Source organism: Heterocephalus glaber, unplaced genomic scaffold (assembly GCF_053883595.1).
Source record: "Heterocephalus glaber isolate CG9 unplaced genomic scaffold, H.glaber_assembly_v1.0 deba00000071, whole genome shotgun sequence".
In the NCBI taxonomy this organism is placed as follows: domain Eukaryota; kingdom Metazoa; phylum Chordata; class Mammalia; order Rodentia; family Bathyergidae; genus Heterocephalus; species Heterocephalus glaber.
Window position 1 is genome coordinate 37,091,853 of NW_028258137.1, and position 21,848 is coordinate 37,113,700.

At 45.0% G+C, this 21,848-nt stretch overlaps 1 protein-coding gene across 1 annotated transcript in view; it reads left to right on the forward strand.

Moving 5' to 3' along the window:
- Scd5 (stearoyl-CoA desaturase 5) overlaps positions 1–21,848 on the forward strand; it is a 165,214-nt gene that overhangs the window by 61,171 nt on the left and 82,195 nt on the right. Inside the window, exon 2 of the mRNA XM_004847968.4 lies at positions 15,830–15,960. Within this exon, the coding sequence (XP_004848025.1) occupies positions 15,830–15,960 (131 nt within the window). The remainder of the gene's footprint in view (positions 1–15,829; positions 15,961–21,848) is intronic.

Consider the following 21,848-nt stretch of genomic DNA (forward strand, 5'->3'; position numbering starts at 1 on the left):
TTTGAAGCAATTTTTCTTTTCCTGGTCATTAATTGCAATCTTATCTTCTATATCTGAAAGTCTGTCCTCACCTTGGCTCATTCTGCTGTGTAGACTTTCAATGGAGTTTTTCATGTCCTGGAAATCTATTTGCATCTGTTTTATGGATTCCATTTTTTCTTATGTTGGGATTCCATCATGCTCCTGAGCTCCTCTCTAGATTTATTAATCATGTCTTGCACTAGGGGCACAATTTCTCCTGTTAGCTGAGAAATTATTTGTGATTTCATTTTTCCCAGATCCCCTTTTGTTGCCAGTTCAGTGGGTCCAGGTGGTTGAGTATCAGAGTGTTCCATCTCATTTCCCTTTGGGGTTGCTGTAGGTGATCTGGAAGTCTGGTTTTGAGACTTATTTACATGTTTTCTCATTTCGACTGGGGCGGTGGGGGGGGGGCTGTTAGCACCTGCACGGATTACCTCCTCTGAGCTGGGAGAGGTGGGACAGGGGCCGGGAGCAGCAGTAGGGATGGTGACCCAAAAGCCCTTTCCTGTGGGCTGGGAGCAGCGGGAGGGACGGTGGCCAGGAAGCCCCTTCCTCTGGACCAGGAGCAGTGGGACGGCAGCTCAGAAGCCCCTACCTCTGGGCCGGGAGCAGCGGGACTCAGAACCTTGGTCTGGTGGTCTGGTGGTCTGGTGTCCTCTGCGTCTTTGTAGTGTGGAACCAGGTGGCTGCCTGTCTGCAGCGGGGTGATTCGAAGGCGTCTTCCGCGCGACTGGGGACCTCGGTAGGGAGTGCACAGATCTGCCTGTCTGCAGCGGGGTGATTCGGAGTGTTCCGCGCGACTCAGGACCTCCCACTGTATACTTCTTAATGAAGGGCTCAGTTTAAGAAAAGTGAACAGGGATGGCCTTAAGAGACAGAATAAAATAAAGTTTGCCCACTCGGAAATATCCCTCTTCGCCTTGCGGTTGCAATCCAAGGTATCATGTGGTAACGTGCTAAGTGTGGGCTTCCCTCTTGTGTGCCTCTACTTGCAGCTGCCAGGAAGGACACTGTCACCCAGGGTCCCTGGCCTGGTGCAGAGCCTGAGGGCCTCAGAAGCATGTCTTAAAGCTGTAACAAGAATACACAGGAAAAAACCAAAAAACCAAAAACGACTTCACCCATGCCACCCAAAGCTGTCAGTTGTGTTTGTTCGGCAAGATAGAAGGAAGGTGCCGGTGAGGCATAGCAAGGAGCGGTTGCGGGTGTGAAGATGACTCAGGTGTGCTTTTAACGGGAAAATTGGTCCTGACTGAGAGGCAGCTTTCTTGGGGTCTGAGTGGAATTCACATGCAAGGCTTCATGCTGAAGGTCAGAACCCTTGCCCTCGAGCCCCTTTACCTCCAAGGAAAGGCCAGCATCACCTACATTTCCTGTGAGATGGAAGGATTTGTTTAGTCCTAAGGCCCAGGAAATCTACTTTTTAAAACAACAAAGACATGAAGCATAGCATCTGCAGGTGGTAGGGTGTGGAGAGCAATCCCCCACCTGCATTTAAGAGCAGGTGCTCTTCTGGAAAGAGCTTCCCCTCCTCAACTGCGAATGGATTATAGTGGTTTCTAAAGAGACAAGATAAATGCTTCTTTCCTTTTTAGTTACAAATTTTCCAAGTAAGGAGGGTGCCATTTAGTTATACCCACTGTTATACCCAGTTTTACCTTTGTGGACCCTTTCTTTTGTAAGAATATGTTAAAAATATTGTTTTACTAACTATGTTAATATAAGGACAAATATAATCTTGTGTAGATTCATTAGTATTTTGAATAATCATTGTTGTATTCATCATTTTATTTTTTTGGAATAATACCTGGCAGACTTTCAGCCCTGTGCCTGCTGTGCCCAGGGATAAGTTGGCCCCTGTCATCCCCAGATCACGGACTGTCTCAAAAAAAAAAAAAAAAAAGGTGAGATAGCCCAGTATTGCCGGATCATTGCATTTTTCAGGAGAAACCAGAAATAGGGATTAAAAAAAAACTTGAAATCTTCTATTTTAAAATTTCTCTATCAGTTAAAAAAAATCTGACTGTGGCCTGAGAGCTGTCAGTCTGAGAAATTTCTCAGCTCCGAACTTCCTGGGACAGATGCTTTGCAGAAAGCCCGGCATGAGGAAGGTGAGCCAAGGAGCTTGCCGAGGGTGAAGGCATGGTTATATTCTAGGATTTCATGTATCAGAGCCAGGTGAAAATCAGAAAGCCAGGCCATGGATTGTGCTGCAAAGGAAAAAAAAATTCTGCCTTAGGTTATTCTTGGCAACTTCAACAGACAGAGCAGGAGAAAAATGTGAGAAGAAACCTCTTGAAACTGGAGCCTGTGAACTAGGCTGGGTGGCCTTACTGATGGTCTCTCATCCAAGACCTGAGAGGGTTTCCTGATATCTTGGAAGAATACTCTGGAATTACACTTTCTACTTTTTTGTCCTATTTAGGACAGAAATGTATGTTATTGTGGCTCCAACAACCTTGAATGGAATGTGTTTTGTAATGTGTGGGGGGGGGGCAGGGCAAGCATCCCTCGCTGACAAAGGTTTTTATTTTTATCAGTGGGTGTTTGAAGTACTTAATGATTACATTTATCATGGAGGATGGGTACATGTCCATAACACATCTTAATTCTTTTTCTTCTCTGTCTTAGTTACTCCTCACTGAGACACAATACCTGACACCCACAACTCTAAGGAGGAGAAGTTTATTTTGGTTCACAGGTTGTAGAGGTTTCAGTACATAGTTGGCTGCCTCCAAGGCAGGGTGGCATGGCAGAGGGGCATCACAGAGGAGACACAGTTTATGGCCTGGCGACAAAAGGAGAGGTAAAGGGAGGAGGAGGGTGCTAAACCCTACCAAGCCACACCTACTGACCCCACCTCCTCCCACCAGGCTTCACCTCCCAACATCACAATTAGCAATAAACTCACCAGTGGACCAACCCAGTGATGAGTATCACACCCCATGATCCCATCACCTCCCACAAGCCCCGCCTCTGAGCTCAGGAGGCTTGGGGAGGGCATCTAGATGCAAACCGTACCATTTCCCCTCTCCTCTTCCTCCCGTCTCCTGCCATCTCTAGATCCCCTTCCCGTTTATCTCCCTGTTTGCTATTCTCTAGCTTTTATTTTACTCTTTAAATTCTTTATACATTGGGTTTCTCCTATTGGAGAAACCATGTGATATTTAAGCTTGTGTGTCTGATTTATTTCACTTAACATTATGGTCTTGAGGTGCATCTCTTTTCTTACAAATGGCTCAAAAGAACTAAAAAAATCACACACACACACACCCCCCCCCCCGCCAAATGAAAGACCTGATCAAAAGATGGAATGAACTGGAATGAACAGGTCTTCACTCCTGCACTTGGCCTGCAGTTGCTACGTGGAGGAAGAGTTTGGTAAGAACCACATGCTGACTCCAAGAACCAAGGTGAGAACCTCCCTCTGGTCAGAGAGAGAGAGAAGAGCAAAAGGAAGGACCCTGAGGAGAAACAGGGAGAGAGAGAAAGGGTCTCTGAGGAGGCTCAGTGCACAGCAGCAGCGGGGCCTGGGGTCTCTGTCCTCAGCGCCTCCAGTTGGTGCCCAGCCTGGCCTTTCTGTCTCACTGCTGCAAGGTACCTGCTAAGTCCTGCCTTAGCTCCGGGGCTCCTGGGCGTCAGCAGTAGCTGTCTTTGTTACAATAGATGCTTTGCTTTTTGGAGGAAAAAGGTGAGAATTAGTTTCCATAACCGTCCAAGTCATTCAGATGATCAAGGCAGAAACTATTTTTTTTTTCCACTTTCTCAAAACTGGTCAGTTTGGGTACTGGGTTTTGTTTTTGTTTGTTTTTTTGTTTGTTTTGGCTTGTTTTTCTATTACTGGGGATTGAACTCAAGGTCTCCCACAGGCTGTGTGAGTGCTATACCCCTGAGTCACATCCCCAGACTTTATTTATTTTTTAGTTTATTTTAAAACAGAGTCTTGCTGAATTGCCCAGACTGGGCTTGAACTCACAGTCCTCCTGCCTTGACCTCCCAAGTAGCTGAGATTACAGGTGTGAAGCACCATGTGCCTGGCTTGGGTTGTGTTTTTAACTTTCACCTCCCATCAGAGGGACAACCAGGCCCCGTGAGAGATCCTTATTTTCTATCAATGAAGAAATTGTGACCCAAAGTGGATAAGAAACTTGTTGATAAGAAACTTGTCGAGGTCTTTCTAGTCTAGATTCTGGGTGCTGCAAATAACCCTAGTGGAAGCCAGAGGAACCCCATTGCTATAGCCTGTGCAAACGACCATCCTGCATCCGAGCAGCACAGGAGGAGGCCGTGTGTGTCTGCAGGGCACGGCTTCTCCTGTTCTGCAGAGCTGAGCATAGCCCAAGGCTTCTCCATCTGTGGTTCTATATCTGAGCGTGTGCAGTTCCTCAGTGGTTCCCACTGGCCTCAGACAGAACACATCCCTGTGTTGTGTTTGACCGTCCCTTATGCAAGTCCCTGCCTGGTGTGGGCCTTGCTTGTCTTCCTCACTTCTTGTCTCTCCCCACCAGGAGATGACCAAACCACTCCCTGCTGCTGGAGCCCACGAGGCCTGCACACCCAGTCCTGGCCATGCCGGGCCTCCTCCATGAGCTTGAGTTTTAGGTCCCACAGCACCTATGCCTCTCTGCCATTGTCCCTATGGCTCAGGTTCAGAGTTCATTCAGAGACTGCCCATGACTAAAGGGACCACACCTGTGTTGTTGGAAGGCACGTAGGCTCACCACTATACCACCAACACTCACACCGGTCTTACTGGGAGCTGGGTGAGGGCAGCTTTGACTGGGACAGGGAACGGGGGAGAAGGACGAGAACCTGACTGACTGGAGTTAAGGGAGTGGAAAGAGTCAGGCGTGGTGGCCCATACCTGTAATCCTGTTCTGGGGCGGCTGAGGCAAGAAGACCATCTCAGTTCAAGTTTGAGGCCAGTCTGAGCTCAGACTCTGTCTCAAAAAAGTCTGAGACACGGAGAGAGAGAGAGAGTAGAGTTTAAAAAGGTGAGGTGAAGAGAAGAGCTAAAATGGGCGATTAAAGACAATTCCATCCATTTGCTACAAAGGGGCATGGGGAAGTAGGGTCAGAAAAGGAGCTGGTTAGTCTCACATGTCAGTGTGGCTGCGTTTGGAGACTGGGGAGAGATGATGGATTGTGAGGGCACCAGCTGCCCCATGAGTGAACCCACTGATGCGTTCATAGCTGAATATGCTATTAGGAGGTGGGGCCCAAATGGAAGAAGGCAGTCAGGTGTCAAGTAGTTTGTCCCAACAACAGAAAAGCTGATGAATAAACCAGGCCTTTTTAATTTTTGATTTTGAGACAGAGTCTTGCAATGTTACTCAAGCTGGCCTTGAATTTGTGATCCTTCTGCCTCAGCCTCCTGGATAGCTGGGTTTATGAGCTTGCACCACTGTGCTCTACAAGGGGTCAGTCAGTTTTTAAAAAAAAATCATTTATTAGTACATGTTTGCCACATGTAATACTATTTTCACTGTGGGTATTTGGTGCGTATACATAACACACCTCAATTTTTTATGTCTCCTTGCCCCCCTCTGTCTCTGGGTCCCCTTCCCATTTGCAGTTCTTTTATCTGTCTTTTATGTAGCTCTTATTTATACTTGATTTCTCCTATGAGAGAAACCATGTGATATTTAAGCTTGGGTGTCTGATTTATTTCACTTACCATTATGGTCTCAAGGTTCATCCATTTTCCTACAAATGACTCAGGTTTATTCTTCTTTATGGCAGAGCAGCACTCTGTTGTGTATAAATACCACATTTCTCCACCCATTCATCTGTTGATGGGCAGATAGGCTACTTCCAAGATTTAGCTATTATGAATTGTGGTGCTATAAACATAGTATGCGTGTATCACTGTAACATGATGTCTTTACTCTTTGGGGAATACAACTAGTAGGGGAATAGCTGGGACAAATGGAATTTCTATTTTTAGGTTTTTTAAGAATCTCCATGCTAGGGCGGGGATTTAGCTCAGTGTTTCTGCCTCCTGCCTCACAAGTACAAGGTCCCAAGTTCGATTCCCGGTACCAAAAAAAAAAAAAAAAATCTCCATACTGATTTCCATGGTGGTTGTACTAGTTTACACTACCACTAACAATGTAGAAGGGTTCTTTTTTTTTTGGTACCAGGGATCGAACTCGGGTCCTTGCGCTTGCAAGGCAGGTGGCAGAACCACTAAGCTAAATCCCTGGGCCCAAGAAGGGTTCCTTTTTCTCCTGCAGTCTCACTAGCCTTTGTTTTTTGTTTCCTTTTTATTTTTTTACTTTCTGATGATTGCTAGTCTTTCTGGGGTAAGATGAAATCTCAGTGTTGTTTCAATTTGCATTTCTCTAATGGCCAGTTATATTGAACATTTTTTCATGTATATATTAGCCATTTATATTTCTTCTTCTGAAAAATATCTATTCATTTTATTTGCTCTTTTTTTTGGTACCAGGAATCAAACTCGGGTCCTTGCTTGCTCATTTTTTGATTCAGTCTTTTATTTTGAAGGATGTTATTTTTTCTTTGAGTTGTTTATATATTCTTGATATTTGTTCCCTATCTGAGATGCGGCTGGCAAGAGTTTTGCCCCATTCTGTGTACTATCTCTTCACTCTGTTCATGGTTTCCTTTGCTGTACAGAAGCTTTTTAATTTAATGTAATCCCATTTGTTGATTCGTGATGTTATTTCTTGTGCAATTGGAGTTCTGTTCAGACTTATCTGTGCCTGTGCCGGCAAGAGTTCTTATCTCTTTTATCTCCCAGCAGATCAAGTGTCTCTGTTTTAACATTTAGACCTTGGATCCACTTTGATTTTAGTTTAGTACATGGTGAGAGGCACAGTTTGTTAACGAGGCTGTCTTCCTCCAGTGTATGTTTTGGCCTCTTTGTCAAAGATCAGGTGACTGACTGGGTCTGGGCTATTTCTGCTAAGGCGTCAGTCTCAAAACGGGTGTGGGCAGTCTGCTGTAACTGAGGTGGTAGGGAACCAAGGCTCAGATGCCTGAGGAGCCCCAGGAGGAGCTGATAGGCTAGGTGAATTGGAACAACGTTATCAGGGGAGGAGGGAGAGGAGATGTTGGGGTGGGGTGGCAGGAGCAGGAAGGAGAGAGGGGAAGGATAGAGGCACTGCTTGTGGACAGGAGTGGGCCGTGTGGGTGCTGGGAAATGTGAACACCCACCTGAGATTAGAGTCCCGATTTTAAAGGGAGGCCATCAGCATAGCCGAGTGTGTTGCTCTCACTGAGTTAGTTGCACAGGTACCTACTCAAAACACATGGAAAAAGCCATGGCACTGCTTCACTGGAGGCTGTTTAGCAGGCCCTGGACCAGTGGTTCCTTATTTAGTTACAAATGTGGTGGCTGCTGTGGAGGTAAAGGAGCATCTGGTGGGTGGCCTGGTGTGAGCCGTGTGTGGACTGCATGAGGCCTGGACGGACCCACTCTTGCTTTTTTGCTTGAATTATGACATGTGATGCAATAGCAGAGTAACTCACAAGAAAGGCCATCATTTTGTGTTTTATAGTGATCTTTTATGCTTACTGTCATATAAGTGGTAAATCAACCAGGAAAAGTAGCATCTACCCAGGACTGTAGAGCAACCTAAATTGATCTAACCAGAGACAAGAGGGACACTGGAGGAAAATAGGCAGTACATATAACACTCCTCCACCCCTTCTGTCTTTTTTCCTGAGACAGGCTGTCACTACGTTGCTAAGTTGCTCAGGCTGGGCTCAAACTTGCAGTCCTTCTGCCTCAGCCTCCCAGAGTGCTGGGATCACAGGTGTGCACAACCACACCTGCCCATTAGGATAATTCTTTGTTGTAGAAAGGCTGTGTGCTCTGTAGGGTGCTTAGCAGCATGCCTGGCCTTTACCTATGAGATGGCAGTAGCACCCTTCAAGCTTAGGTTGTGATAACCGATGATGTCTCAAGACATTGCCAAGTGTAGGGGTAGAGTGGGTGGCAGAGACGGGCAAACTGGCTGCCTCCCCCTGAGCTTGCAGGGAGGTGATCAGGCAGACGGCGTGAATTTTACAGAGGCAGTGGAGTGGCCTTCATACCAGGGGCAGTAATATGGCCAGCACGTGCAGACTTCTTGGCAGAGCACAGGTTTTGCATGTGTTACCTCTTTTCATCTTTACCCCGGACCCATGAGCAAGTACTGTTTTCTCTACTTGATAGATGGAGAAACCAAACTTTGGAGAAATTGTCACACAGATGAGTTGTGTAACAGGGGTCAGTCCTGGGTCCACTCTAACCATCTGGCCAAGTACAGACACATGTACATCTGTATTTCCGTGCCCCTCTGTACCCAAGGCCAGTGAGCCTTCTCTTATCTCTGCAGAATCAGAGAGGATTGGAGAGGAGAAACGGTGATTTATTGGCCCAAGCCCAGAATTGACTTTGCAAACACTAGCTGGCTGGGAAAGCAGACATCAAAGTGTGGTGTCTTCTTTCAGGACCCCCAGCTGTCTTCCCCCTATCCCTAGGAGCCTTCCCCTTCTGCTTGCTTCCCACCTCCCTGATGGAAGACAGCTCCCCGCTGTACACCGCCTCCCCAGTGCCTGGATATCAAAGGCTTTGCTGTGGAGTGCTGGGGACAGCTCACCCTATCAAGGGGGAGCCTGGCGGGGGGGGGTGTGTGCACATGTGCGTGCGAGTATGTGTGTGCCAGCAGGACCTGGCTGGAGTTCCTGTGAGGGTCAATTAGCAATCGCCCAGGCTTTGAGGAACAGTGTCTGGTGGTGGATTGCAGAGTGCAGCTCAGCACTTACTGGATCTCAAGTCTTCTGCTTGTAAATCAAGCACATGGGACCACCTGGCTCTTTGAGGGGCAGGAATTTCCAGCCTGGCTTTCAGTTGGAGATCCCAAGATGCTTGTTTTATATCATTAGACAAAAATCTATAATCTGGTCACAAATTATAATCATATAGCAAATAACCTGCTTTCCAGGCTGCTGTCCACTCCAGAAGGGAAAGGACCATGTGGATGCAGCTACCATGTAAACCCAGCTCTGAATGCAGTGACCAGTGTGGAGTAAGAGCTCAGTAACAGACACATGAAACCTGATGGCCTGGTGCTCGTGTTTATGATGAAGTGAAGCTGAGCTGCATGGGGAATGGAAGTGAAGGTATTGTTGGCCATGGAGTAAATTTGGAACCTGGCAGAGGTGGGCGGCAAGGCAAGGGCTTTGATCTGCAGCTTGTGTCTGAGCTAAGTGGAAGAAAATGATGCATCCTCCCTTCTGCCACAGGGATGAAGGAGCCTCCGGGGTCAGGCACTAGACATGTCAGACCATACCCTGGCTCTCTCCCTGCCTGTGTAGTAGAGATCTCAGTGGTTCCTACTCTTTAGACCTGTGCTGAGTGTTAAATGAGTTCCTGTGTATAGAGCTCAGCACAGGACCCAGCACATGGAAAACTCTCTGAGGTACCTATTCTTACCAGCATTCACTCTGATGCTAGGAAGACATAGATTATAAATGAGGATTTGAGAGCCCTACCATCACTTCCTTCTGTCTTGTACGTAGTCTTGAAAGGTCTGTCCATCTCTCCCTCCAACCAGGTCCAGCATTATGGGACTTTTAATCCAGGGTCCTTGCATCTCTCCAGGTCTTTGTGGTCTGGAGGTGGTCACTCATTATCCTTTAACCAACACTGCACTGAACAGTGGGTCGGGATAGATGGGGGATTCTCTGAAGAACAAGGAGCTTTCCCTGGCAGCTACAGCTTGGACCTGTGATCCAGGCATGGCAAGGAGGTGTTTCTGCCTCAGAATCTTGCGACTTGATAGATCCGGGCATGGGTTTGGGATGAAATAGAATCTCTTTTGGGAAGCTGTGGAAGATTCAGGGACCATGGTGTGACATAAGTGTCTGGGGGTAGCAAGTGTCCAAGGGTGGTGATGATCCTAGTGGCATCCTAGGCAAAGTACTGGTTTTTGTTCTATTTTGTTTTGTGAGTTATCCTGTTTTACATTGATAAAAATATAATGACAAAATCTCATAGGAATTCAGTAATTGTTTTTTAAATAATGGCTTTATTGAGTTATAACTCAATAGTGTACAACTCACCTGTTTCATGTGTACAATTTATTGGTTTTTGGTATAAAATTGTGTAACTATCACCGAAATCAGTTTTAAAACATTTTTTGTGACCTCTCACAACTAACAGTCACTCCCCTCTTCCCTAATCTCTACCCATGCATAGCAGTTTAATTTCTGTCCCTGTGGCTGGCAAATTCTCCTGCAACCAGAATTTAAAGATGCACCTGCTTTCCCTGAAGTGAAGGTTCCTGCTCAAGCCTTGTCTTAGTTATCTCTTGCTGTGTAATAAACCACCCCCAAATTTAGCAGTTTGCTCAGTTTTATTTTAAAAACAAAGTACATTCACTTTCACACAGTTTTGGGGGACAGAAATCCAGGCACAGCTGAGCAAGGGCATTGACCTCAGGTCCTTGAATGAGGCTGCAGTGTATGGGTGTGGACCACAGATTTGTCTGAAGGCAGACTGGGGAAGGCTGTGCTGCCAAGCTGATTCCCATGGCTGTTGGTAGGATTTGGTCCTTTGCGAGCTATCACACTGGGAACCCCAGCTCCTGGCTGGCTGTTGTCTGGAGAAATCCTCAGTTTTCTTGCTGTGGCTCCCCAACACAGCTTTCTCCACCACAGCCTGCTAGAGAGAAGGTACTAGCAAATGTTTTGCAGCCTACTCATGGAACCAATATGTCCTCAAAGTGGCTGTATTCTCTTGGTGAGAAATGAATTACTAAAGGGGAAGAGATAACACAAGGCTGTGTATTAGGAGGTGGGGACACGGGGGCCACCTTGGAGGTTCTATACCAAAACCACATCCTGAAGACCTCCCCTGAATTCTCTAGGCTTCTCAACATCTTTTTAATACATGTCTTTTTTTTTTTTGCTTGAGCTAACCAGAAATTGATGTCTCTTGTTTGCATCCAGGATTCCGTATTTGTTCTGTCACCTTGTGATTCTGGTTTATATTGATTTACTTCCTTTTTCTGTGACATATAAACTAGTTGGTAAAGTTATTGCTTATTACTTTCTTTTCTCCCTCAAAGTTACCAATTCTGTCTGAATATTTTGCACCCAGAGCCAGCTAACCAGCCTCCATCAGAAAATGTGTTCAATATTAGCCTTCATGAAGATCATCGAATAGAAGTTAAGAACAAAGAATCAGCCCTCCAAAAATAGGACAACTAAGTCTTGTGAAGGGGAAACTTCCCAAATCCTCAGATTATCCCAGCGTTTTTGTGTTTTATTGTCTTTTGGGCCATGACCAGATGGTTGCTTTCCTCCCAAAATTCTGCAGAACTTAAGCTTTAAAATTCTATCTAATTTAAGCAAGAAAGGGGAAGTTTGTTGACTCTGGTTTATCAGAAAAACACTAGGGAGGCTCACAGGATGAAGAGACTATAGATGTCCAGGGCCTAGAACATAGGAAGTTCTCTCTTCGCCTCAGGGACATCTCCATCATCTTCATGTTTTACCTTCTTGGTCTCACTTCTTGTTTTTGATTTTTCTCTAGTACTGGAGATTGAATCTAAAGCCTTACTCTGAGCCACATCCCTTGCCTCTTTTATTTTTAAATTTTGAAGCAGGATCTTATTAATTTGCCAAGGTAGCCTGGAACTTCCTATCCTCCAGCCTCAGTCTCCTGAGTAGCTGGGATTAAAGGCCAAGCCTCATTCTTTACTATTGCAATCAGACTTTTTAATCTTCATGATATGTAGCCTTTAGTTAACCTCATGTTGGGCTTTGAGCCAGAAGAAAGAGGAAGTGTTGGTTCAGGGTTTTTTTCTCAAGGTCAGGAAGGTACAGTCTGATACTAGGCCAGGCCTGGTGGCATGAAGGACCATAGAAAACCCTCAGCCACCACTGCCCAGTGCAGGCTCTGATTTAAGTCTTTGTCAGTGCTCAGACAAAGACAGGCCAGCTATGCAAATGGTCCCTAAGTTTTGGAGATTCCCAGAAAACCAGGATGATGCTACAGTCTGTAGTAAGGACCTCCTGGGGAAATGTGGATTTGAGTAGTCTTTTATTTTTAGTCAATGTTTTTTATGGAGTCTTGGAATTATTTTTATTGCATCCAAGGTCCAGTTTCTTAGCCTACTGACATACACAAAAATGGTCAAGTTCCATTTTTCCATTCTAGAATTTACTTGTTCCCTTACTACTTGACAGGTGAAAAAAAACATGGTTAGTAGGAATGTGAAGGCCAGTGATGACATAGGAAATAACTGTCCACTTCATGGACTCCGGACCAAGGTTAAATTATAGTAACAAAGGTGATCTGAGCTTTTTATTTGCTACACTTTCTATGATTGTGGCCAGATTGTTCTTGTTTTTGTTTTTGTTTTTGTTTTTTGAGTAAAGAATGGTTTGTCAAGTTCATGAAAATCTTGGCTAGTCAGGGGCCTGTTAATTTTAGAGCTAACATAACACTGAATTATTTAGAGCTAACACTGATTGCAGGGAATGGGGAAGGGGATGTTGCCAGAACCTCTGCCATAGGTTCTGGCCTCCTGTGAGCCACTACAGCACAAGGCAAAAGAATAAAAATGGGAAATTAGACTTAGAGTGAAGCTGAGTTTTGGGGCATGATCAGTGCTGCTGATGGCAGCAAAGGCAAAGGCCCCCAAGAGCATTCAGTATTTATTGAATACAATCATGGGAAGGAATAAGGAGCTGGTTATGCTTTGAAGGCATCTAGTGAAATACTACTGAACACCTGGCATGATGGCACCAGGCAGGGGTGTTAGGGAGTAAGCACTACTTATCATGCTTGTATAGAACAAACAGATAATGGGACCAGGAGCAATTAGCAAGCAACCCATCATGTCAGTGAGAAGCCATAATTCAGGGGAAAGAATTTTAATTGGGGTCATACTGACCTCAGCTGCATGTAACTCAGCAGAGCCCTGTCATTTCACAGACTAGGGCCTAAGTTTCTGTGGCAGCCATTGGGGGAGGGGCTGTACTCGCCCAATCTGCCATCTGACATGCCCATTTCAGTCACATAGAGCTTCAGTCTGACTCCTGATATAAAACAATATAGCCAAATTATGTAAAGCAAGAAGCAGGTGCCACTCCTAGCTTGCTAGTCCTGAGCAGGGATGTCTACCACAATTGATTGTTACTAGAACCATGTAAATCTAGAGATCAAGAGCAGGTAGACACTTAACTTTTGAAAGTTGTACGAGTAATACTGTGCTCCTTTTAAATATGTACACTGACATGAAGTTACCTAAATAATTTTTCCTCAGAAGTGCTACAGCAAGCTCCCTATGTATTCATCCTGATCTGGGACAGTTCACAGCTGCTCTTGTTACTGGGCTGGGGGTCTTGTCTGGGTTCTTGATGTCCTAAACAAAGAATTAAGTGGAACTTCCAAGAGTAGCAGCAGAATCAATGGTTTATTTGACAGAGGAAAGACACAGTACACTCCACACAGAGTGGGAGTGGGCAGATGAGAAGAGCTCATGGCCCAAGTGGGCTTGGTGCTGAGGGTTTTAAACCTTGGGGCTCAGGGTAAGATTGAGGGTTTGGTCTGAGTTATGACTCTTGCCAATGAGCAGCTTGACTTGACCCCTCCATCAAGCAAAGGAGTTTTTGACCTTTTATGGCCCTTGGGGGAACTGTCATGACCCAAGCTGAAAAATTCGACTTGACTCTTTTTGTCAGTAGGCTAGGACACTGGACCTCAGATGGAATGAAAGTAATTGTCCAAAGCCCCAGGGGAGGGTGGTGGTGGGTATCATACTCAATGCCATGGTAATTAGGGTTAGGGTCAGCCAAGGGTTGTAGAGGACCACCAGAAGCATGCCCAGGGACCTATTGTATATAAGCTAAGTTAGCTGGTTACTGCTGGTTTAGACCAGAACATTCTGATCCCAGGCTAATGTTTAACTCAGAAAGGGGGATTCAGTTCCAGAAGGGCAAAAAATTTCTTTTTTCCCATCCTTTTTCCTACCCACCTCCTGTCTCATTCCATGATGCATTCACAGCCCAAGGCTTGTTCTCTGCTAATTCTTTATGGAAGGCCCTGCATGTGCCAAGTGTAAGTGTAGCAATTCCACCTTCCATGGCTTCTCACCTATCTTAGTCACTTTCCTGTCACTGGGACAAAACACCCAATACCCACAAGATAAAGGAGGAGAGGTTTATTTGGCTCACAGTTTCCAATGGGTTCAGTCCAAAGTCAGTTTGCCCCAGGACAGAAACAACATGGAAGAGGGGTATGGTGGAAGAAAGCTCTTCAACCCATGGCAGCCAGAAGCAGAGAAAGAGGGAGGAGCCAAGGTCGAAATTACATCCTTCCAAATCACACGCACAGTGAGCCACCTCCAACCAGGCCCTACTTTCTAACAGCACATTCAGCCATGAGCTCATCAATGGATGAATCCACGATAAGTAGAGTGCCCCCACAATCCAATCACTTTCCACACACATGAGACATTTGGGGGGTATTTAGATCTAATCCATAATGGCCTCCATGTAAGGAAGCAGCTCACTTTTACATTTATATTGGGATCCAGTATTAAAGATGACAATGGGGTGTAGGGGAGTGAAGATAAAATTTACCTGATAGCTCCCAGAGAGGCAGGAACTCTTTTCTTGGTTATTTGTAAGGGACTCTGTTCTTGGTTCAGGTAGACTTGGGTTCAACTCTTAGCAAAGGTACTTTGTAGCTTTGTGACACTGGGAAATGAGCTCACTTCTAAAATGGGGCTAAAAATCATACCAAACAGATAGTTTGTTTCATGCATTTAATAATGTGATGTAAATAAAACGCTGGGTGTTATGTGAGAACATGGCTTTTAAAACCACAGAGTAGCTGTAAAAATCTCGACAATCATCATTTTGGGGTTCCTAAGGTGTCTCTTTCTCCAGTGGATGTATAGCTATTCCCAAGCCTTCAGGGAAAGAGCAAATCACCACACCCTCACCACCACCTTCAGCAGTCACAGTGGTGACATGGAGTCTGTGGGCAGAGAAATGAGGACAAAGTGACTTGAGTTTCATTACAGTGTTTACCAATTATCCTCTGGGTGGTCCTGCTCCTCAACTGTGAAATGAGAGCCCTGATACCTGTGGCGAGAATTAGAGATGGGGTACTTAAGTATGGGGCAGCCAACAAGCCCCACCCAGCCTGGCTTTGAACATTTCCCCTGCTGGCCACCTTCCCATCTCAGGTCACTGTGACACTGTCTGCCAGTGTCTGGAGACAAAGTTCACTGACTCTGCAGCCCAGGTGTCTTCATTCTCACTGGCCTGAGTCAGACTTCATTGCTCTTAAGCCTGGCCCAGTGTTTTTCAGTCCAAAGCCCATGGAGCCATGATTGTAGGAGCTGCCTCTTAGAAACATGCTCATCACATAACACTGGCCCTGGTGTGGGTGCCAACCCAGAGGCAGCCCAGTGATCAGCCACACTCTCAGAGAGCTGAGTGGACCAGGAGGCCTGAATGGCACTGTTCTCCTGGGGCTGATACAAGGCCAGCAAGAAAACAAGCAAGTAAAAGACTCTTTAATAAAGGGCAAATGATATTTAAAGTCTCCTGACATTAGGTCAGAGTTTCTAGAAGCAAGTTCTCTCTGCATCTGCCCCGTACGGGAAAGCTACCAATCAACAAAAAGACTGTATTTTCTCAGGTTATTGATTCTTCATGTTGAAGATTCCTCCCCTGACACCATTTCACATTGGTCCCCATTCAAGAGAGGAAAAGCATGGGGATGTTGAAAGGCTCGGCGCCAATTGCTGACACTGTCCCTGCTTGTGTCTTGCAGCCTACTTCTGCTTCCTCGTGACCGCTCTGGGTGTGACAGCTGGGGCCCACCGCTTGTGGAGCCACAGGTCCTACAAGGCCAAGCTGCCTCTGAGGATATTCCTGGCCGCTGCCAACTCCATGGCTTTCCAGGTGGGAATGACGGGTGCTCTCTGCCTCAGGGACCCAGTGCAGGTGGCTCTGAGGAGGAAGGGAAAGATGGGCAGATACCTTCCACCCTGGTCCTGGGCTCAGTGCTGGGCCCTAAGCATCCCTAGTCTGTCCCAAGATTTTTATTTGTCTCCTTGGAGCTTTAAATATAGTAATATGTTCACTGGGGGCTTTGTACCCTGAAGCTGCTGAACTAGAGGAGACAAGGAGGCTCAGCCACTCAGAGTCCATGCTGTAAGCATCCTGAAGCTCCCAGCATTGTTCAGCTCTAACCAAGGGCTGGGTTCTGGGCTGAGCATGCTGTGTGTATGTCACATGATACAGTCACACCATGACCTCATCATTATGTGTATCTCCATTTTATAGATGAGGAAACTGAGGTTTAATGAAGTTAAAGAACTTTCCCCACTTACAGGGCTAAGAAACAACACATGGAAGGTAGGCAGATACAAGGCAGCCTGACTCCGAGGGCATCCCTCTCCCATAGTCCTGAGCTTGCCCTGTGAGGTCTGCATGGATGGACTGCTTGATCTGGAGGAAGACTCAGAGTTTTACTCTCATGGTTGCTGGCTGTGACTCGTTCTTGTCATCTGTGAAAATAAGAATACAATTTTATTCCCAGGGTGGTTGTGTAACCATTGAAAGTTGCAGGGAGCTATAAAAATATAAGACAATGTCATTAGTGCACTAGGGTTAGGCCATGTCCTTTAAGACAAGTCCAGTCCTAGACCACTTCCTGCCACCTTGGGCTTTCTGAGCTGCTGGAATTTTGGTTTGATCAATATGCTTTCCCAATTTTTTAACCAAACCAGGCAGTGTGAGTGGGAGCAACTTGATTTCCAAGTTTCTACCTTTGTATCAGTGCAGATAATTCTAGACCCTGTTTATTTTCACCTGTTGGGAAAGGATGGTGATTCCTAAAACTGCTTTAAGGCACAGGTAAATGGGGAACCTAGGAGCTTCCCTGGGACCCCCAGACACACCTGGCATGTCCACTTCTGCAGTGGGCCTCCATCCCTACAGGGCAGCCTGACCTGAGTCTTTCTCTTGGTGCTTTTGTGGCATGGATTCATTTCCCTACTTAGGCTTCACTCTACAGTTTGAGCTTCTGTACAGCACATAGGGCACAACACAGTAAATGAATTGAGGAAACATGATGGGTGGTAGGGGTCTGTGCTGGTTATGATCAAGCAGTCAGGAGTCAGTACCAGCTTCCTAGGAAAAAGCTACCATGCACAAGGGAGAAGTGGGCAGTTTTGGTGTGTGTTCTTTTGTTTACCATTGGCAAAATGAACTATGCTGCATTTTATTTTGAGTTCAACCATCATCTCATTTCAGTGTTGTGTTTTGTTTATCATAACTTAGAAATTCATTGACTTAACTCTGAGACGCCATTCAGGACTTAACTCAATATTTTTATTTATTTTGTTCAGGCCATTTATTGTTTTTAGCCTCCAATTACACACTCATGCAGTTATAAGACACCCTTATTACTGGAACTCTTGTTCCAAGATAAATAACTTACAACTGAGAGCCTCAAATTTGATTTTTCTTTTCTTTGTGAAATTGTTTATAACTCAATATTTGAAAACTCAAGTTTCCTTATCAAAACATCACATAATAATACCAGACTGTGATTTTAAATAGCTTGGGGGAGAAAGTACACTGCAGAAGGAAGTACCCAGGTCTTGAATGGATTCTTAGCTCTGTTGTTCTCTAGATGCAGCCTTTATGCAAATCTTAGATTCTTTGTCTGCAAAGGGAACATAGTCGTGTTCACCTCACAGAGTTATGGGAGACATAAAATAAAAGTACCAAGCTTATGGTAAAGCTTGATAAACTGTTCTTGTCTTTTATGAGGATCAGCATACTATCTCACTCCTTTCTATATTCTAGTGCCTGTTATATGGAAAAAACTAAGGGATTATTTGTTAAATATGTGAAAAATGAATGATTTGCCTTAAAAGGTGTTTTTAGAAATCATCACATTTGATCTCTGCCTATTTCTTAAAGGCCCACACTGAAGGAAGATTTTTTAATTCAAGAACCCAGATGTCCCAGATGCCTTCCTGGGGTGACTTTGGAAGACAGTTTGCACACACACCTTGGCCTGTCTTCTAGGCACATGTGGAAGTCAAGGAGAAAGACCAGATAGCGTGGTGTCTCTGAGCAGCGCTTCTTACCTTTGCTCAAGACAATGGTGATTTATTGATTCATCAAAGCCCATTGTGTCCACATGATGCTTTGTGACCCCATCAGCCACAGTGGGAGGCGCTGGCTGATGAAGGGGTATAACCAGGAGGCAGGGGGACGATTCTCGAAGCTGCTGTGTGAGAGATGTATGTTTTCTGCCCTTACCTGGCAGGATTCACTACACATCCTAATAATAGAAACATACTTTCCCAGTAGAGAATAATACACTTCCTTCTTTTATGGGAATCCAGGTCAGTGAAAGTAGGTGAGATGGGAGAAATGTATCTCAGGGGAATGGAAATGTGGCAGTCTGAGAGAGAGATCCTGAAAGGAGAGCATCGTTCACAGATGGATTTGTCCCAAACAACAGGCCCGACTTGCCCCTTGTGTCGTGTCTCCCTGCCCAGTAGGATGGAGACTCCTTCCTGCAGGCCTCTCTTGCTCTGTACCATGAATGAATTTCTAACTTTTTTAAGGTAAATTTTTGTAAACAAAAAAACTATATACTCTAAAGATGTTTAAAGGGTTCATATTTTTAAAAATACTTAATAAAACAGAGGGTATTTTTATAACTAAATAGCTACATAGTTTTCTCTGTTAATTTAGCTCCGCATCTTCAGTGCAAGGAAGATATGCTGCAGATAAATTGTCAGTGTGAAGTCTGTTTGGAAGCATTTTTCCACTCACTGTTCATTCTGCCTTCTTCTCATAAAGCAAATCTTTAGAAAAGAGAGTGAATCCCTTCTCCATGCATTGTCGCCTGTGCCCATCTCTTCCCCTGTGATCACAAACAGTTAGCACTGGGGGTCCTCAGAAGCCATGCATCGCATTCCTTTTCTAACAATAGAAGGAGCAAAAGCCTGAATAGCTCACTTTATTTTTATTTTCCCACATCATCTCCAAAAATGTTTATGTGTTGCAATGCAGTTTCTTGACAGACTATTTCTTCTCCTACCTGCCATCGACCATTTGGGCTGAGACTGCACCTCATCATTGCTCAGCCTTTGTACCCTTGCTTTCCTGCCAGGCACACTCTGTTGCTGCTTTCTAGGTTTCCCATCCTATTGATTACTTTGCATTCTGGATTATTTCTCCCCAAGCTGTCTTCATTTGCACTTTTCCTAAGCCAAATCTCATCGTGACAATTTCTAGTCATATGTCTAATCTCTTTAGATCCACCTGTATTACTTTTCTGTCCTCAATGATGTCTGCTGCACTTCCTAATTTAGTACCCACCAAAAAATGTTATTAACAAAACGTGGAAGGCTTGAGTGCAGCCATTAATGAAGATGCTAAATACAAGTAGATCTCGAAGGCACCGTGGGGCCTTCCACTAGCCGCCTGTTCCCCTGCTCCTCATTGAGCTGCATTTCATAACTGATCCATATTTGCTGCATTCAGCCTTCCAGCTGTCCTGTCCCAGTTCTTCCTAATGCCAGCCAGAGCTCTTGTCCCAGGCATGTTTCAAGCCTCAGCAAGCTCGAAAGATACAATATCTGCAGGAGTTCTTGAATCAACAGCTTTAATTAATGGTAAAATGTACTGAGTTTCATGCACCAGTTTCACTAAGTCCTGCCACCATTCACTTTTCACAATTCTTTTATTTTATTTTTTACCATACAGTGCAATTTTATTGTGTAAGCTGTGCACTGAAATCCAAGAGTCACCTTTAAATATATCAAGAGTACAACCAAAACACTGGGTATTGAAATACATATTCCTTTTTTCTATAAACAGAGTTGTGCAAGTAGATTTTTAGTGTAGATAGTAACAGATCTATATGGATTCTGAACAACAGGATCCAGGGCATGTTTGTGTAGATTAATTCACCTTTCACAAGAGATGTGCATTTCAAAAGTGAAGCAAATGTTTTGGCCTGGCAGACACAGGCAGTGCTGCACAACTCACTTTTATTAAAAATCGCCAACACAGTTAATCCTTAGACTTGTGGATAGCTAAACGGATTGTCTTAAAACTCTTTTAGAAGGCAAAAACATTTGTTTTTCATCTTCTTCCCATTGAATCATCCATCTTATTTTGTGTAAATATGCTAGTTAATTCCCTTTGAATTTAAGGGTGCATAAATCACTAAAGGCTTATGGGGAATGGAAGAGCTGTGTAAAGAAATGGCCCATAGGGAGCTTACAATCTAATAGAGCTGACTAGGCCTGTGTAGAGTAAAGACAGACCATTTTTCAAGATGGTGAGGAGTTAAATCACCCAAAGACCTCCTGCTTTCTCTTTAGGCTGCAGAAATAGGAATATGGGCAGGATAGTGGAGAAAGGCAGTGAGCTAAATCTTGAAAGGCAAAGAATTTTTCTAAGCGAAGTAAGGGGTTGTTATGGTTTAGATATAAATATTCCAAAAAAGTTTCATGTGTTCAGAGTTGGGGCTTTTGGAAGGAGATTGGGTCTTGGGGGCACCATACTCATCAGTAAATGATCCCACTGATGAGTTCATAGCTGGATGTGCTGTTAGGAGGTGGGCCTGGTGGGAAGAGGCAGGTCACTGGGGGTGTGACCTGGAAGGGCATGTTCTTGTCCCCAGCTCCCCTTCACTCTGCTTCCTGGCTGCCATGGGATGAGCAGCAGTCCTTGGCCAGGCCCTTTCACAGTGCTATCTCTTGCCTTGGAGCCAGCCAACTTTGCATTGAACCCATGAGAAACTGTGAGCCAAATAAACCTCTCTTTCTTTAAATTGTGGGTGTTGGATGTTTTGTCCTAGTGATGGGAAAATAGGCAATACTGTACAAGGTGAAGGCATGGAAAGCACTTGTGCAGATGTGGAGGAACGATCACCATATGTTATATGGAGTCATGGCATACAGCACGAGGATGACTGAAGTAACCTGATAAGGCTGTAGAGTGCTGCAGATCTAACACCCCACATCTCTTATTGGACCTCAAACCCACTGAGCCCCAAACCAAGGTTATAACTCTGACTTTCTCTCCTGAAACTATTCCTCTCCTAGGTTTCCCCATCAGAAATTTGGGTGTCCCCCATGACTTCATTATTTCTCTAACTATCTTTTGCCAGTCCTTTAGCCAATTCCTTCAGCTAAAAAATGGTGTCTTGGGTTTTCATGCTTCTCACCTCTCCTCCCCTCTAGCTCAAGCCATGATCATTTCTTGGCTAGGTCACTGCAAAAGCCTTGTGAGCTAGTCTTCTTGCTGCAGTGCTTGCCCGGCTCCATACTGCAACCAGAGAGAATTTATTGAAAATTAACCCATTCTCTGGTGAGAAAAAAATCTTCACATGGCTTAGCATTGTATTTGCTTTAACTTTTTTATGGTACCAGGAATCAAACTCGGGACGTTGCACTTTCAAGCCAGGCACTGGAACCACTTAGCATTGTATTTGGAATGAAATCCAACCTCATTATTATGGTCTAGAAGGCCCTGCATGATCAGGCATTTTTACACTGATTTTATTTCCACCCCAATTTAGAGCACTTCAATACAATTCTGATAGTAACCGCCAGATTTACTTTTGGGCCCCACAGGCGAAAGGCTCATCCTCCATGTGACTGCCCTCATCTCAGACACTAGCTCCAAGGGCTGCACAGTACTAGTGGGGTCTTCAGTCTCCCTGCGCGTCAGACTAACCAGTTACACATTCAGGTGCTTTACAGTCTCCCAGGTGCAGTAATTCACTGACATCACTCACAGAACTCAAG